The following is a 19,649-nucleotide window of genomic DNA, read 5'->3' as shown; positions in this document are numbered from 1 at the left end:
GAACTGAGAAGTGGTCTGTGGTCACCCCCTGGTGTCTTGCGAATTGCCTTTAATTTCCACCTGTTGTCTGTTCCATTTGCACAATAGCATGTGAAATTGTCAATCAGTGTTGCTTCCTGAGTGGACAGTGTGATTTCACAGAAGTGTGATTGACTTGGAGTTACATTGTGTTGTTTAAGTGTTCCCTTTATCTTTTTGAGCAGTGTAGTTTGCTCCTTCAATATTCTGGCCCACTTTTAGGTACTTTGGTATTTATTTCCATGCCAGAGTTGAGGATTTTGAACGGTTCAAGGTCCTTCTCTTGCTTACTAGAATGCAAGCTAAAACTGCTGCTTGGTGTACGCTTCAGGTGTTTTTCCATTATTGTGGAAATTAGGGATATTTTTGATCCTGACATTTTTTACCGACTTCAGTTGCAAAAATAAAAACTTCTCTACAGCCCTTGTTAAGAATTTTATTGAAAACACAAACAAAACTGGTCATAGTCGTAGTCCACAAATCCAAAGTATGTGCATTCACGTAAGTGGAATGAGAAATAAAGAAAAACACAATGGCAGCCTAAGGATGTCTGGGCATACTGGGAGTTGTAGTTTTTCGACACAAAATGTGAACAGAACCACCCTTTTCCAGCTCTGTCACGTTGATGTGTAGTCCTGCCTCTAGTGACGTCATCAATACACAGGACCAGGCTGGACCAGGAATAGAGGTGGGTAAGTGATGTTCAGCTCACTGTATAAAGCATTCTGTATAGTTGGCTGTTTAGCCTTCATGGATTTAACAAGTGCTGTTAAACAGTGCTAGTTAATTATCTCCTTGCTGGGCCCACTATACAGATCGCTGGTTTACAGTATGTTCTTGCTGGACAAGAGATATACAATGTACATATCCTTCCTGGCTTGAATTGTACAGGTCAGCCCTGCTTGGAGCAGGGACAGTATACAGTAGTGATGCATCACTAATTAATTTCATAGATGCTGCCACTTGTAGCAAAAAATGTTATAGCATACTGCATTTTAAAGAAACGTTCAATTATCCCAAGAATGCCCAAAAAGCAGTGGGGAAAAAAAAGCCAAACCCAAAAATGCAAAGTGGGCTTGGCGTTTTATAACTACCCATTGACTCCCTGCCAAGATCTGGCTGCACCATTTTTGCAGTAAAAAAAAAAAAAAAAAAATGAGGCAGTTCAACCGCCCCCGCCCCCCCCCCCCCCCCCAAAAAAAAAAAGTGGAAAAAAGCCTGACATGGTTAAAATTATATTTATGCTACAAGTCCCATAGAGCTTAGATAATGCTGCCGTCTGCCTTCCCCTCGGTGATAGTCCATAAGATTAATGGTATCTTCCGTGATGCAATCTTGACAAAGCAGGACCTAATGATTATGTTGGATACCCTGAGCTAAGGTGAACAGGAGGGGGTGCTAGCAGTACCCAACCCATGGTTATATCACCTTGTTGTGTAATCGATTTTAGATAACAAATTTACAATACATATGTATTGAGAATTGTAATCGCTTAAAAGCAGCGCTTACTATGCAAGAATGAAACTAGGTATCAGTACCTTATCGTGTATGCTAAATAGAGATGAGCGAACTTACAGTAAATTCGATTCGTCACAAACTTTTCGGCTCGGCAGTTGATGACTTTTCCTGCATAAATTAGTTCAGCTTTCCGGTGCTCCCGTGGGCTGGAAAAGGTGGATACAGTCCTAGGAGACTCTTTCCTAGGAATGTATCCACCTTTTCCAGCCCACCTGAAAGCTGAACTAATTTATGCAGGAAAAGTCATCAACTGCCGAGCCAAGAAGTTTGTGACGAATCGAATTTACTTTAAGTTCGCTCATCTATAATGCTAAAGATAAGAAACACAGTTGTTTGCTAAATAAACTGTTGGTCTGTGCAGACATCTAGTCCAGATGATGTAAAAGATCACCATAAATGCCTTCTTGGGCTCCTTTCACACTATGAATTTTTCTGTTTACAAACTTCCGTCACATGTTCCGTTACTACAGCTGCAAAACCCGGCCGTTACAAAACCCCTGACGGCCGTGACTAAATTGCATTGCAGCCTATGGGGTTTTTATAACTGCCCGTTTGCACCGTATATGCCCGTAATTCATTACAGGCCTTATACAGTGACGGGACATTGTGGCGGCAAAATTACTGCATGCAGTAATTTTTCCGCCACGATGTCCCGTCACTGTATAACGCCCGTAATGGATTACGGGCATATACGGGTGCAAACGGGCAGTTATAAAAACCCCATAGGCTGCCATGCAATTTAGTCACGGCCGTCAGGGGTTTTGTAACGGCCGGATTTTGCAGCTTTAGTGACGGAACTGGTGACGGAAGTTTGTAAACAGAGAAATTCATAGTGTGAAAGGAGCCTTAGAAAAGTGTTCTTATCCTGGCTTCTTCAGAATGCTATGCCTATTATAGCTGAAGCTTTTTTTCCCCCTTATTGGGACAATGTTTTAATTCCTAAATTGTGGAAGTTAGAGTGATGGGAATCTTGAGGGGCCAAAGGGATCACAAGATTGTCACAACTATTGCAGGATACGAATATCAACCCCTTTAAGGCTAATCATGAATCTGATCCGTACCTTAGGGGACTTAAAAAGTGTAAATTAAAAAAGTGAAAATGAAAATAAAAAAAATCACCTCAATTTCAAATGTGTTAAATAATACATGTAATTAAAAAAAATACATATTTGGTATAGGTGTTTGCAGAATTGTCTGCATTATTAAAATATATCATTGCTTCCACATGGCAAACTGTGTAAAAAAAAAAAAAAATTAAGAACAAGCAAAGGTACGATCTACACCATATTTGTAACAATAAAAACTACAGATTTACGGTGCAAATATTTGAGCCCCACAGCACCATAGGTAGAAAAATATAAAAAGGTACAGAAGTCAAAAAAGGGCAATTTTAGGCATACTTTTTAAAAAAAATTTTAAGTTACCGTATATACTCGAGTACAAGCCGTCCCGAATATAAGCTGAGGCCCCTAATTTCACCCCAAAAACCCAGGAATAGTTATTGGCTCGACTATAAGCCTAGGGTGGGAAATACATCATCCCCCCCATGTCATCATCCCCCCCATGTCATCATACAGACCCCCATCATCATCCCCCCCCCCTTCATCATCATCGCCTGTCAATCCCTTCTCAGTGGTCTTCAACCTGCGGACCTCCAGATGTTGCAAAACTATAACTCCCAGCATGCCCGGACAGCCACCATCCGGTGGGGAAGGTTAGTCGTTCTGGGCTGTCCATCTTCACCGGGAGGCCCTCTTCTCCGCTCCGGGCCGGCCCCTTGACTAGTGACGCTGCCTTGATGCCACTGCGTAGTGACTGCGCTGCCTTGATGCCACTGCGTCTGCTGCGCACGGACGTCCCTGCACGTCGTTGTCAAGGCAACGTCACTAGTTCGGGGCCAGCCCGGAGCAGAGAAGAGGGCCTCCCGGTGAAGATAGACGGCCCGGAACGACTAACCCTCCCCACCGGACGGTCCCTGCAGCATAGATGGCCAAAGATGGACGGGCCGGACCAGCTCACCCTTCCTTCCCACCGAGGGGAGGTGAGTAGAAAACAAAAGGGGGGTCTGGATGATGACGAAGGCCGCAGTGGTCTTCAACCTGCAGACTTCCAGATGTTTCAAAACTACAACTCCCAGCATGCCCAGACAGCCAATGGCTGTCCGGGCATGCTAGGAGTTGTAGTTTTGCAACATCTGGAGGCCCGCAGGTTGAAGACCACTGAGAAGGGATTGACAGGCCGGGACCATCCCCTCACAGCTAAAGCCAGAAAAGTTTTTTTGTTCACTCAAGTATAAGCCGAGGGGGGGACGGACGGACGTTTTCAGCAAGAAAAATCGTGCTGAAAAACTCGGCTTATACTCTAGTATATACAGTAATCATTTAAAAAATATATATTGGGTATCATTGTAATCATGGTGACCTGAAGAATCAATCAATACTTAAAAACTAAGGGTGTCAGTACAAAGTACAATTAATTACACAAAAAACAAGTCCTCACATTTTTAGAAGATTTATGGCTATTAGAATGCAAGGAGGAAAAAAAACAAAAAGACAAAAATGAAAGGGGTAAAACCTTCCAAGCATTGCAGAGTTGCGCTCCCGCAGAATAGATTCTTTTAGCATTTAAATCTGTGTCACACATATGAACTGCAGCACAGACAAACTACTTGTGTCCTAGCCCTACAGTCTGCATTTGTAGATTTGGTGGCCTCCCTGGGTGCCACACAGGGAGTAATCTCCTTTCATTATTGCTGTCTGCTAGAGGTGGTCCTTAAGGGGGAATTCCAGGGGGAAAAAAATGTTTTTATATCAACTGGCTCCAGAAAGTTAAACAGATTTGTAAATTACTCCTATTAAAAAATCTTAATCCTTCCAATAATTATCAGCTGCTTAAGTTGAGTTGTTCTTTTCTCTTTGGCAACAGTGCTCTCTGCTGACATCTCTGCTTGTCTCGGGAATCTGCTTCTACTCTGGACAGTTCCCGAGACAGGTGTCATCAAAGGGAACTTAGAAAAGAACAACTCAGCTTCAGCCGCTCATAAGTACTGAAAGGATTAAGATTTTTTTAATAGAAGTACTGTAATTTACAAATCTGTTTAACTTTCTGGAGCCAGTTGATATATATAAAAAAGTTTTTTTTCCTGGATAAACACCTTTAAGACTCTTTCTTGCATTCTGAAAGGTAGATGGGAGACCGATATTGGCCCCATACTGGAGGAGGTATTTTAGAATATTTAACTGTCAATCATTCACATAGGCTGTAGCAAATGTACCTAGTCCACAAGGTGTATAGAATTACCTAGCTGCTATTCACAATGGGGTATAGAATGGATCATAGCTGTGTATGATGTGCTAAACCCGGAGCGGACCTAATCAACAGCATGTAAAAATGTCTGCTGCTTACGAAATATTAGTATTGGAAGGGTATATTACTTCTATATACCACAGTGGGCTAATACTGATTTCTTTGCCCTGTGTTTTAGGCCACCAGCCTGTTGTCCTCCAGCTGCTATACCAGGCTCGCAAATTACCAGCATTCTATGGGAAAAATCCTGCTCCCCTCTCTGGTGAAATATAACCCAGTGTTAATACTAATCTTGGGCTGGAGCTCTTTGTATACCAGGAAAGGGGTGCCTTACAGAACTTTAGATTCACCTGGAGGTACGAGCTGGCTTGTTTCTCTGACAGCCCATTTAAATATGTGAAGGCTCTCATTGTGGTTTTGCCACTCTGATGACTGCTTAATTGTACTTCTGTGCTTGCACAGCCAGATTCATGTTTATGCCGTCATTCCTCTTCTGGGATCACTCTTTACTGCCCTATCATCACGTCTGTAAGCCCCCAGATCTATTTGGCCTCCACCTGAGACTTTGGTGGGCTTTATAAACTTTCCCTGTGTGTTTATATGCACATTTACTTGAGAGGGGGAAATCTCTTATGACTGTTTATTTTGGATCTGATTAACCCCTTAAGGAATGGGCCATTTTTCATTTTTGCACTTTTGTTATTTCCTCCTCACCTTTTAAAAAAAATCAGGAATTCTGCACCTACAAACCTATATGAGGGATTTTATTTTTGCACCACCAATTTCATTTTGTAATGACATCAACCATTTCACCACAAAATCTGCGGAGAAACCAGAAAAAAAATATATATTTGTTGGACAAAATTGAAAAAAAAAAATGCCATTTTGTAACTTTTGGGGGCTTCCGATTCTACGCAGTGCACTTTTTGGTAAAAATTATACTTTTTCTAAATTCGGTAGGTCCATGTGAGAGCACATTTTTTGCACCATCATCTGAAGTTTTTATTGGTACCATTTTTGTTTTGATGGGACCTTTTGATCGCTTTTATACATTTTTTTAGGGTATACAAAATAACCAAAAATATGGAATTTTGGACTTGACTTTTTTTTTTACGTAAATGCCATTGACCGTACAGTTTAGTTAACGTTATATTTTTTGGTTCGGACATTTGCGCTCGCTGTGATACCACTTGTTTTTTATATGGAATTTTGGAAAAAGGGGGTGATTCAAACTTTTAATATGGAAGGGGTTAATGGGTGTTTTTTCTTACTTTTAATTCAACTTTTTTAACACTTTTAGTCAATCTATCAATCACAGAGCCAAGACCAGCACCAGAGGAGAGGGTATGCCCCCTGGCTACCTCCACAGTGGATCGTACGCGTGATCCACCCCCACTGGACCACCAGGGACTGGTTAAAAGGTCCCTTTAGACGCCGCTGACAACTTTGACAGCGGCGATCTAAAGGGTTAATAGTCGCCGATCGCCGAATGTCACCTATAAATGGCAGCCCCCAGCTACAAGAATCAGCTGGGGTCGGCCGGCAGGCTCGTCCTTAGATGGCAACTGGTAAAAACTTAATACTGTCAACAGTTGGTGCCAATTTTATTGCACCAAAAATGTATTTACATCTGTGTAAAATCTCAGTGAACAGTCTGCATGTACTGTGTGTGAATTCACCAGAAATCATTTAAACAAAGGTACCGTATATACTCGAGTATAAGCCGAGTTTTTCAGCACGATTTTTCGTGCTGAAAACACCCCCCTCGGCTTATACTCGAGTGAACTCCCCCACCCGCAGTGGTCTTCAACCTGCGGACTTCCAGAGGTTTCAAAACTACAACTCCCAGCAAGCCAGGGCAGCCATCGGCTGTCCGGGCTTGCTGGGAGTTGTAGTTTTGAAACCTCCGGAGGTCCGCAGGTTGAAGACCACTGCGGCCTTCAACATCATCCAGCCCCCTCTCACCCCCTTTAGTTCTGAGTACTCACCTCCGCTCGGCGCTGGTCCGGTCCTGCAGGGCTGTCCGGTAAGGAGGTGGTCCGGTGAGGAGGTGGTCCGGGCTGCTATCTTCACCGGGGAGGCCTCTTCTAAGCGCTTTGGGCCCGGCCTCAGAATAGTCACGTTGCCTTGACAACGACGCAGATACGTCGTTGTCAAGGCAACGGCTCTATTCCGGGCCGGAAGCGCGGAGAAGAGGCGCCCCCGGTGAAGATAGCAGCCCGGACCACCTCCTCACCGGACCACCTCCTCACCGGACCACCTCCTTACCGGACAGCCCTGCAGGACCGGACCAGCGCCGAGCGGAGGTGAGTACTCAGAACTAAAGGGGGTGAGAGGGGGCTGGATGATGTTGAAGGCCGCAGTGGTCTTCAACCTGCGGACCTCCGGAGGTTTCAAAACTACAACTCCCAGCAAGCCCGGACAGCCGATGGCTGCCCGGGCTTGCTGGGAGTTGTAGTTTTGAAACCTCTGGAGGTCCGCATGTTGAAGGCCGCAGTGGTCTTCAACCTGCGGACCTCCGGAGGTTTCAAAACTACAACTCCCAGCAAGCCCGGACAGCCGATGGCTGCCCGGGCTTGCTGGGAGTTGTAGTTTTGAAACCTCTGGAGGTCCGCAGGTTGAAGACCACTGAGGGCGAATGATGAGAAGAGGATGATGAAGGGGGGGGGGGGTGTGGGGATGATGAAGGGGGGTGGGGATGATGAAGGGGGGGGTGTGGGATGATTACAAGGGGATGATGAAGGGGGGATGTGTGGGATGATAAGGGGATGTGTGGGATGATGACAAGGGGATGATGAAGGGGGGGATGTGTGGGATGATGACAAGGGGATGATGAAGGGGGGATGTGTGGGATAAGGGGATGTGTGGGATGATGACAAGGGGATGATGAAGGGGGGATGTGTGGGATAAGGGGATGTGTGGGATGATGACAAGGGGATGATGAAGGGGGGATGTGTGGGATGATGACAAGGGGATGATGAAGGGGGGATGTGTGGGATGATAAGGGGATGTGTGGGATGATGACAAGGGGATGATGAAGGGGGGATGTGTGGGATGATAAGGGGATGTGTGGGATGATGACAAGGGGATGATGAAGGGGGGATGTGTGGGATGATGACAAGGGGATGATGAGGATGTTAATGACGGGTCTGGATGATGACAGGGGGGGATGAGGTATTTCCCACCCTAGGCTTATACTCGAGTCAATAACTTTTCCTGGGATTTTGGGTTGAAATTAGGGGTCTCGGCTTATACTCGGGTCGGCTTATACTCGAGTATATACGGTATGTGCACATAATTTCTTTTTTAAGCTTGGATGGGTTGTTTTCTTAATGCTCTTTTAAGGGTTGGATGTGTTTGTCACTGTAATACTCTTAACACTGATTAAATACACAGCTTTGAGGACTTAAAAAGGAGCGTAGTCGATAAAGAGCCCAAAAGGGAATAAAAGAACAGAACACAAAATCAACATGCCTACATCAGAAGAATTCATCAGCGAAATGGTGATAATACAGGTTTGTTGAAAGCTGAAGAATAGGGAAGCATACTTGTTCTGTAATTACATGCTACTGAAGAGCTCCAATCTACTCCCTTACATCTGCACCAATTGGAGAGCTCTCAAGCTGAACAACAGCAAAAGCAAGAGCAGCACAACATGCACTGTTTGCATATAAAAAGGCAATCTACTAAATAGTAACCCTTGGTGTTGTGAAGATTGAAAAATATGTTACCATGGCACAGAAAGAGGTCCATGTATACTTGTATATGGGCAATTAATAGATTGCGGCCACCACTAAGGCACAATGGGGGGTATTTATGAAAAGTGGTGTAGGTGAACACGTCTTTACTTCATTTACTCATGTAGTGGAAACTGTGTACCTGCACCGAATTTATAACATGATACAGGGCATGTGATAAATCTGGTGCTGATCACATTTCTTACATCAGTACTTTGGCGTTTTCTCTGACTTTTTGTGCGACAATTATGCAGCTTTTTAATAACGCTGTCCACAGTTAGTTTGTAAGCTCTTTTTTATTTGGTGGTGATTAGCGCCCTTTTTAGTGGGTTGTGCCAAAGTATGCGGCTTTTTTTTTTTAAGTTGCAGTTTCATAAATCCCTGAACACTGCAAAAAATTTACCAAAAACACTTCTACCACTACAACAATCCAAAACTCAGGTAAATGAAAAGTCGCAGGAAAATGCGCAAAAAATACACTGCGACAAAATATTGCAACAAATTTACCCAAGAAAACCAGAGTAAAATGCTTCATAAATATCCCCCAATACTCTCAAAGAACAACATCTCTATGCGGTTACTGACTTTATGTTTCTCTCTGCCATGTAAAGGTTTGTTGCTGGCTTTCTGTTTAAGAATTCTGCTTTGTAAACAGGATAAAATTGAACTACACATGCAGCAATATCTTAGAATAAAGATTTTGTTGTAATTATTATTTTATTTAGAGATGCAATACTGCTGTAGGCAATGGAACAATAGCAGTGCAGAAACTAGTCAGTCATTCAAACTTAAACATTTTTATTTTTTAAATACGGTAGGCTCTGAAGCAAAATTTTTTTTTTTTTTTAAATAAACTGCATTGGCTATCCGCTGACAACATCAAGCCTCTTTTCTTGACATACCCAGGTTATAATTTTACATTTACAAGAAGCATTTCATAAAAAGTTTATGCCTTTTGTAATGTTTTTTGTCATTCTGTTTATTCAGGATTGTTTTCACTCCAGCTGACAATCCATGCCCTTTTTTTTTTCACGAACTGAAGGAACGTATGAGGTAACCTTTCCAATTGTTTTAAACAATGGTGCTAACTACCCTTTGTGCACCATATCAAAAGGCTTTTTTCTACAACAGGAGTTTCTGTGTAACCCACCTGCTTTTCTTGCTGGGCGACTGTCTGTACTTTCTTGTCCATACATTCCTGATTGTTAATCCCTGTTGCGAGGACTTGTGGTGACTGTAGTATCACAGTTTCTGGAAAAAGCACTTAAGAGACAATTGCAATCAATTTGTGTAGCACAAAAGAAGAGTATAAAGCATGCATTTTAACACCGCTTTGTACAGCATAAACACAAATGTCATTATTACTTATCCTGAAAAGAAAGATTGATCAAGCTTGAGATTATAGTGGAGTAAATCTAACTTCCAGGAGTTCTGCCTTATCATATCAATCTGTGTCTGAAGAGCCTGACCAATTCACTTTCCATTACGCTACAGATCACATAATTGAAAGTGTCCCTGCCACTTTACATGTCCTAGGGTGTACAACTGCCACTGTGGTTTTTTAAGGCAGAAAAAAAAACATATATTGCACTCAGAAGTGTTTTTTTCTTCTTGATCCAATGACAGCATCCATGGATAGACCGCCTCCCACACTGTAGGACAACAAGCAGGAATCAGAGGGGTTGGGCCAAATTTGGTTTCTGTTTCTTGTCCTGCAGTGGGAGGCGGTCTATCCACAGGTGCCGTAATAAACCAGGGGGAATGGGTGCAAATGTATTAAAAATTAGCAAGTGTGTGTTTTGTTGTGGATCTGCAGCGTGTCCAGTAGTAATATTTCTACTGTAAATTTTTAATTCAACATTTAAGTCAAAGGTGAAATTCTGCAGCATATCTGCAACATAAACTGACATACTGTGAGTGTAAAATCTTACAAGACATTTCTGAAAATCTCACTCACATTGCTGGTACTGTAATACAGAACAGAATTTTTACAGCAAAATCCAGACCACTTCCAACCCATGTGATAGCACCCTAAGGTCTGTTCCACAGTATACATTTTATACTGTGAGGTCTATACCTTATATGTTCCAGAGTCAAAGTTTTTTTTTGCTTTAGGTGGGTTAAGCAATGTACAATTATTATTAAATAGCCCTGCTTGTGAACCACTCCCCATGTATTCACACAGTTTAATGATGCTTAGATATAAACTTGCATGTTTTACAAACAAAACAAACCATTCCAAAAGAACTTTTTAAAAAAATTACTGAAATCTAAAGTTTTTTTTTTTTTTTTTTTTTTAATGCAGCAAAGCTGTGCATGTGAAGAAAGCCTAAGAGTAATCCTCACAGAGATATCTAGGTTTCAATTTTGCATGTCGGAATGTGCAACATTGATTTCACTGCAAATTGTCCTTTTCTTCCAGCTTTAGAGAAGCACTCTAGATTATTTTTGCCCAAATAATGCGCTCTACTAACCCCCCAAGTAGTCCTGTAGTAACAACTGTTTTCTTCCAGCTCTGCAGCCACAAATTTCAGTACTGTGGCTGGGTAATATAACCACCACAAAATTACAATGCTTAATGTGTTTCAGCAAGTGATCTGTCCTGTGTCACCTGACTTCATGTGAACTACATGATTACATTATTACCTATTAGACCTCTCCAGGCAACTCAGATGCCTCCCCTCTTAGCTCCCCCCCCCCCCCCCCTTGATCATCTCTATATGCCTCGAATAGCTGTCCTAACAAATAAATCAATGGACAATTAACATGTCCATTCACCGATTAGCTGCAGTTTTACACACTGAATGTGTCTTCTGCGTGCTAAAATTTGACACTGCTCTCTCCTTAGAAAATTACACAGGTGTGAGTGATAGAGCTGTTGAGGGGAAAGATCTGTGTCACTTACTGCACTTAGATGTAACTGCTATGATGAGACAGTAGTCAGAAATTATATCAGAGAGATAAAAATCAAGAAGGTAGTTAATCTATGCATGCAACATCAGCTAAAAACAGGTATACACAAGGAATACACAACAGCATCTATTTTATTAACTTATTTAATATTCAGCATTAAAGAAATGTAATTTAATAATGAACTCTCTATTACACCAACAAATAATTGTGCTGTATTTTCACTAGATGCAGCTCGACAAAGTTTAATGACCAAAGTTGCTTTATTCTCTTAGCTACTGACCAGCTTGTCCAAGATGTTTTGCTTGCTCTACAGCAAATTGACACCTTCTGCTAGTGATTCTATAAATAAAAGACACATGTTAACAATCCATATATCTGTAAAATCTAGATGTCTAATATCTTGTGAATACTAAGACAGAGGGGGACACATGGTAAGAAAAGGTATAGTAGGCATTAAACATATGAAAGTGGTATGAAATATTTGCTTTTCTTTTGCTGTTGACTTTTGTCAATATGGTAATTTAGAAGTGTGCATTCTTTTTCTTTAAAACTTGTTTTGCCAATAAGTAACATAGTTCATAAGGTTGAAAAAAAGACCAGAGTCCATCACGTTCAACCTATATCCCTAATGAGTCCCTACTGAGTTAACCCAGAGGAAGGCAAAAAAAAAAACTCATACTAGAGGTAAAAAATTCCTTCCCGACTCCAAATATGGCAGTCAGAATAAATCCCTCGATCAACATTCTGTCCCTATAATTCTAATTTACATAACCAGCAATGTTCTTACTCTCCAAAAATGCACCCAGACCCCTTTTAAATTCTTTTACAGAGTTCTCCATGACCACCTCCTCTGGGAGAGAATTTCACAGTCTCACTGCTCTAACAGTAAAGAATCCCCATCTGTGCTGATGTAGAAACCTTCTTTCCTCTAAACATAGAGGATGCCCCCTTGTTATAGATACAGTCCTGGGTATAAATAGATCATGGGAGAGATCTCTGTACTGTCCCCTGATATATTTATACATAGTTATCAGGTCTCCCCTAAGCCTTCTTTTTTCTAAACTAAATAACCCTAATTTTGATAATCTTTCTGGGTACTGTAGTCCTCCCATTCCCCGTATTACCCTGGTTGCCCGTCTTTGAACCCTCTCCAGCTCCACTATATCTTTCTTGTACACTTGTGCCCAGTACCGTACACAGTATTCTATGTGTGGTCTGACTAGTGATTTGCACAGCGGTAGAATTATTTCCATGTCGTGGGCATCTATGCCCCTATTGATGCACCCCATGATTTTATTTGCCTTGGCAGCAGCTGCCCAACACTGGTCACTACAGCTAAATTTACTGTTAACTAAAACTCCCAAGTCCTTTTCCACATCAGTCATCCCTAGTGTGCTCCCATTTAATACACAATCCCAGGCCGGATTTTTCCTCCCCATGTGCATTACCTTACATTTATCAGTATTGAACCTCATCTGCCACTTCCCAGCCCACGCCTCCAACCTATCCAGATCCATTTGTAACAGTGCCCTGCCCTCTATTGTGTTTACCGCTTTACAGAGTTTAGTATCATCTGCAAAGATTGCTACTTTACTCTTCAACCCCTCTACAAGGTCATTAATGGACATATTAAATAGAACAGGACCCAATTCTGACCCTGTGGTACCCCACTAGTTACAGTCACCCAATCAGAATAAGTACCATTAATAACCCCCCTCTGTTTCCTATCACTGAGCTAGTTACTTACACACATTCTCCCCCAGCCCCATGCTTTGGAAAAATCCAGATATATGACATCCAGCAATTACCCATGGTCCAGTCTTGAGCTCACCTCCTCATAAAAGCTGATCAGGTTAGTTTGACAGACCGATCCCTCATAAAGCCATGCTGATATGGAGTCATACATTTATTTGTATCAAGATATTCCAAAATGGCATCTCTTAGAAAACCCACAAACAATTTACAGAGTTTAAACTAACAGGCCTATAATTTCCGGGGTCACCTTTTGTCCCCTTTTTAAATATTGGCACCACATTTGCCATGTGCCAGTCCTGGGGAACAGTCCCTGTTACCATAGAGTCCATGAATATTAAAAATAGAGGTCTGTCTATTACACTACTTAATTCCTTTAGAACACGGGGTGAATGCCATCTGGACCTGGTGATTTGTCTATTTACATTTTTTGTAGGCAGCACTGTACTTCTTCCCGGGTTAGACAGGTGACCTGTAAAGGGGAGTTTGCCTTATCTCGCTGTATTTCACCTGGCATTTCATTTTCCGCGGTGAATACAGTGGAGAAGAATTTGTTTAATATATTTGTTTTCCTGATCCCCGCTTATTATTTCTTCTTTATCATTTTTTAAAGGGCCTACACTTTCATTTTTGACCTTATTGCTATTTATATAGTTAAAAAACATTTTGGGGTTAGTTTTACTCTCTTTGGCAATGAGTCTGTCTCTATTTTTGCGGCTTTTATCTGTTTGTTTACATATTTTAAATTTTTCTCTATAGCTTTTTAATGCTTCTTCACGGCCGTCCTCTTTTAGTAGGTTAAATGCTTTATGTTTAAAAAGGGAAATGACAGCCAGTTCACCCACACTAAACCTAATACACTTGGGTATAGTGCAGGTGATCCAGATTAAAAGAATGTATAGCTTAACTGGAGATACAGGGTGTCTTCTCTCTTTTTTTTTTAACCCCTTAACGACCACGGACGTAAATGTACGTCCGGGTTTGGCGGGACTTCCCGCACCAGGACGTACATTTACGTCCTGTGTATGCGCGCGAGCATCGGGACGGTGCTCGCGTCATACACGGCAGGTTCCGGCTCCAGGTTCCGGCTGCTAGCCGGCGACCCGCCAGTAATGGCCGACATCCGCGATCGTGCGGATGTCCGCCATTAACCCCTCAGATGCCGTGATCAATACAGATCATGGCATCTGCGGCAGTGCAGTACTTTGAATGGATGATCGGATCGCCCGCATCGCTGCCGCGTTGATCCGATCATCCAGCATGGCGGCCGGAGGTCCCCTCACCTGACTCCGGCCGTCTCCTGGGGTCTTCTGCTCTGGTCTGAGATCGAGCAGACCAGAGCAGAAGATCACTGATAATACTGATCAGTGCTGTGCCCTATACATAGCACTGAACAGTATTGGCAATCAAAGGATTGCTATAGATAGTCCCCTATGGGGACATAAAAAGTGTAAAATAAAAGTTGAAAAATGTAAAAATAAAAAAAATAAAAAAGGGAAAAATCCCCTCCCCCAATAAAAATTGTTCATTTTTCCCATTTTACCCCAAAAAGTGTAAAATTTTTTTTATAAACATATTTGGTATCGTCGCATGCATAAATGTCCGTAGTCAAATTAAAAAAGTCCAAAAATGCAGCAGTCACATTTTATAAAAAAAAATTTTATAAAAAATTATCTAAAAGTTTTATATATGCAAATGTGGTATCGATAAAAAGTACAGATGACGGCGCTAAAATTGAGCCCTCATAATACCCTATATACGGAAAAATGAAAAAGTTATAGGTGGTCAAAATAGGGTGATTTTAGATTACTGATTTTGTACAAAAAGTTTTAGATTTTTTTCAAGCGGTACAAAAATAAAAGTATCTAGCCATGGGTATCATTTTAATCGTATTGACCCACAGAATAAAGAACACATGTCATTTCTACCGTAAAGTGTATAGTGTGAAAACAAAACCCTCCAAAATGCGCAATATTGTGGATTTTATTTCAATTTTCTCGCAAAAAATCTTTTTTGGGGGGGGGTTCGCCGTACATTTTATGGTAAAAAGAGAGGTTTGATTACAAAGTACAATTGGTCACGCAAAAAACAAGCCCTTATATGGGTCTGTAGATGGAAATATAAAGGAGTTATGGATTTTAGAAGGCAAGGAGGAAAAATCGAAAATGCAAAAATAAAATTGGCCTGGTCCTTAAGGTGAAAATGGGCTCGGTCCTTAAGGGGTTAAGATCCGAGGCAAGTGCTCTCCATCACCCAAAGTGCAAGAAAAAGTGCAAACGTGTCACACTAAAAAAAAAGTGTTCAAAGGATGCGGTCTAACGCTAAGCCCTTCTCCAACAGGGTGGAGGCCCCCCAACAAACCTACCCTTCACCTCCGGGCCAAAAGGCACCTGCAAGGATCCAGGTTTGATGCCCCTTTTCACCGAAGCTACTAAGCAAAAGAAAAATGACTTCAGAACTTGCTTACCAAAGCAAACATTGATAAATGTCCCCCTTTGTTGTCTAAATTATATTCTACAACCCCAATCTGGCAAGGTGACCACCACATTATATTAGAGAGCATATACTTGTATTCCCCATGAAATAATTCTGGAAACCTAATTTCTTAGAGCTCTGTGTTGAGCTGTTTCTTAGTTATTGTAGCTAGAAACGTATGACTAAACAGTCTAGAGAGTGTTACCAGCTGAGATGTGTCCCTACACTGCCTAATAAACTGTCAGCTTGATTAGAATGGGAAGGTGGACACTGGAATTGTTCTGTATATAACGTATCTCACTCAATCTAGCCACATTACATTTACTGGATAATTGTGGATGTCCCTAGTTCCTCTTTAAAAGAGTAGTCTAGTCAAAAGTATCTTCATTCCATTGTGCCCGGGCTGCAAAAAACATTAACTCACCTTCCTCCGTTCCCCCGTTGCGTCACTACAGCTGTTCGGTCCGGTCTTCTATGTGTACGGATCGTCACACTGCGGTCAGCATATCACCGGCCGCAGTAATGTCTCTCCTCGGCCAGTGATAGGTGGAGCGCAGTGGCATGTAAAGCGCTCTTCTCCCTGCTGCCCAGGCTCCTTACATGACACTGTGCTCAGCCTATCACCGGCCGATACGCTGACCGCAATGTGACTTTCAGTGCACACGGAAGACCGGACCGGAGGACAGCTGTAGCATTGCAATGGGGTAATGGAGGAAGGTGAGTTAATGTTTGCATTCTTTTTTTTTTTTTTCCTGCAGCCCGGGTACAACGGAATGAAGTTACTTTTGACTAGACTATTCTTGTTTAATTTAATTAGAAAATAGTTAAAATGTAATTTTATTTTAGGGTTGTAAATTATAAATCAATCACTATAACGCAATCTTTATCAATTATATATGAGCCAATTGATGTAAATCAATTGGATATCAGCCATAAAAAGTGAATGGTATTTGTTTTAGTCTATTTTACTTCCAAAAAATGGATGTTTCTTGACTTTTTTTGGGCACATGTCTTGTGTGTAATCGCATGAAGAATTTGAGACTTATTTTGCATGCAGACCTGATATTCAAAATTGACTGAAAATACACTGTATGAACACTAATAAGCCAAAAAAGGTAACAAGCAGTTAATCCTTCAAGTTTTTCAACATCTTGAAGTAAGCTGTATTACTTGCTCTGTAAAATAAATTCTCACATGTCACAATCTAAGAAAATAAACATATTAAGGTCAATATAATTATCTGTTTCAAAAGGGGCTGAGCCCATGGCAGTTAGTAAAATAAAACTGTAACCACTAAAGGCACTTATAAGTAGATTGGCACATTGCCTGTTTACTGTGAACTCTATATTCATCGGTTCATAGTTGTAGGACTGCTCCAAGTTTGAGTTAACCCGTAGTGCTACTTCCTCATCGTGTATCTAGAAAAGCAAATACAAAAGATTTATTTTACAAAACAAGTGTTATGCTGCTGTTTAATGCCATGCATTGTCAACAACATATAGCATTTGCAATGTTTTATTCAAGACAAACAGGCTGCTATTAAAATGTCTTCTCTTGTTCTTTTGCGTATGTTTAAAGTATGCAGCTGGTGCAGCATGTAGCATAAGTATCTATTTGACAAGTAAATACAAGCTTGACTGTAAATTGCAAAACATTAGTGAGACATAATGGGAGAAAAGCAACCAGAGAATGCTGTAGAAAATCTATCCACAGCTGCTATAACAACTTGAGAATATGGAATAGGATATAGATCACATGTAAAAATCTGTAGTCTCTGTTTTATAGCAAGTACATCTTCTACCCAACCATATGAATTTTTAAAACTGTAATAAAGTTACTATAAATAAAAACATTATCACACAAAATGTTTTGCATAATTTGAAGGAACAAGTCATTCCATGAGTTTCAGCTTCACTGCTCCGATTACCTGCATTATTTATATGACCTAGGTGATCCTCCTATCACACAGCTCCAAACATTCTTTATTACAATAAATAATGCACAAAAAAGAAAAAGTAAAAAAAAGCTTGTATAATAATAAAACTTACTTCGGCAACAGTGCCAACAAATTCTACTACTGTAGAGCTATTCGAATCATACTTCAACAGGACTTTGTCCCCTGGATAATACAAAACACACAACTGGTACATTAATATGTGAACTGCATATATAAAGGCAAGGGTTTAAGAAAACTCATATTGAAGAGAAGAAATCCAGCACTCGCTTCACCTGGTAAAATCTAAACTTCTTTAATCTTCATTCCTCTTAAACACTATCTTCACAACCAAAATAGGCGAAAAATACACCAATGCAATATGTTTCAAGGGTAAGCTCCATATCACAGCATGCTGTGAAAAAGAACTTACGCTCAAAATATGTTGCAGGGTGTCAAGTTTTTCACTGGGTGAAGCTAGCACTGGATTTCTTTTTTCCAATATATGAATTGCACAACTTGTATGGTCCACAAGCTTCCTTTGCACCCTCGCAATATGGAGCTGTGAATTTATGTAATGAATAATAACGATGAAAATAAACAGTTTCTGTTTCAAGAAAACTCGGTAGACTTTCTCTTTACTTGATTATTGGGGCAGCCATCTCCCCAGAGCTGATACTCTGAGCAGCAGTTCACAAAGATGTTTCACAGCAGCCACATGGACATAGGAAATCAGGGCCAGATGATGACATACTGACTATGGGAAAGTGTTCTAGGCATGACCTGTGGCCTGTGCAGATATCATTGTAAATGGGGGGAGATAAGCTATATCCAACACCTAATGTTAATAATTTTTGTTACAAGAGTGTGGAGATCTGTAAGTGACACCCATAGACTATACTCTGGCATTGCAATGAAATAGTCTGACCGTATTGTGCTGCTTCCCAACTTACCTATTTCATCAACTATACTTATGCTTAACAAGGGAAGAAAGTTCATTCTGGCCACATAAATAGGATCCATCAAAATGATCCATTACCCATAGGGGTACGCAGTTACTCAAGGTGTGTTACCAACACAATGTGACCTTAATGTTTATCTGTTGGAAACAAGGTTGTGGGCGACCTTGCAACTATCACAAAAATGACAGAAGCGGTCAAAGTCACCTAAAGTTACAGAATGCCACACCTATACCAAGCCATGACTTGCAGAAAACCAACAGTTGTAGTGTAACCCTAGCCAGACTGTACACCAGGTAAACTACCCACACAGCACCTTGATGAATGAAGCATAAGTTACCCTCTAAAGGTAACATTAAAGCCATTTACAGTCACTTACCCGGATATAGGGAGGGTCTTCCTTCTATGATACCAGGCACTTCCAGTACCAAAAAACCACCACGCTTCTGTAAGCAAACAGCACTCAGGCTTAACTCTTTCATTTCTAATTCATTGTGGATATCCTCAAGCCAAAGTAAAGTTGACATTTTCCTTTGATAATTTGACAGTGTAAGCAACTGTGCATTAAGAAACAAAAAGAAAAATACAATAAAAAATTCAGTAAATGTATTTTTTTCATTTTAATCTTGTTAAAGGGTACCTCTCATCAAATAAACTTTTTATATATTTTAGATTAATGAATGTTGAATAACTTTCCAATAGCATGTTAATGAAAAATATGCTTCTTTCTATTGTATTTTTCCCAATCAGTCCTGTCAGCAAGCATTTCTGACTCATGCTGGAGTCCTAAACACTCAGAGCTGCCAGCCTGCTTTGTTCACAGCCAAACAGGCTGTGAACAAAGCAGGCTGGCAGCTCTGAGTGTTCTCCTTTGTGAACAAAGCAGACTGGCAGCTCGTAGTGTTTGAGACTCCAGCATAGTCTGAAATGCTTGCTGCCAGGACTGGTAGGGAGACCCCTAGTGGTCATTTCTTCAAAATGGAAAATTAAATAGAAAGAAGCATATTTTTTAATAACATGCAATTGTGAAGTTATTCT

General features: G+C 41.0%; 1 protein-coding gene across 2 annotated transcripts in view; it reads right to left on the bottom strand.

Moving 5' to 3' along the window:
- MOV10L1 (Mov10 like RISC complex RNA helicase 1) overlaps positions 1-19,649 on the bottom strand; it is a 93,415-nt gene that overhangs the window by 18,872 nt on the left and 54,894 nt on the right. For both annotated transcript variants that reach the window (XM_056573722.1, XM_056573719.1), the window contains exons 10-14: positions 18,991-19,168; positions 17,768-17,838; positions 17,046-17,137; positions 11,773-11,831; positions 9,730-9,842 (exon numbers count right to left, since the gene is read on the bottom strand). In XM_056573722.1, the coding sequence (XP_056429697.1) occupies positions 9,730-9,842; positions 11,773-11,831; positions 17,046-17,137; positions 17,768-17,838; positions 18,991-19,168 (513 nt within the window). The remainder of the gene's footprint in view (positions 1-9,729; positions 9,843-11,772; positions 11,832-17,045; positions 17,138-17,767; positions 17,839-18,990; positions 19,169-19,649) is intronic.

Source organism: Hyla sarda, chromosome 4, assembly GCF_029499605.1.
Source record: "Hyla sarda isolate aHylSar1 chromosome 4, aHylSar1.hap1, whole genome shotgun sequence".
NCBI lineage: Eukaryota > Metazoa > Chordata > Amphibia > Anura > Hylidae > Hyla > Hyla sarda.
Note: the sequence above shows the minus strand (reverse complement) of the source record. Positions and strands in the feature narration are given on the sequence as shown.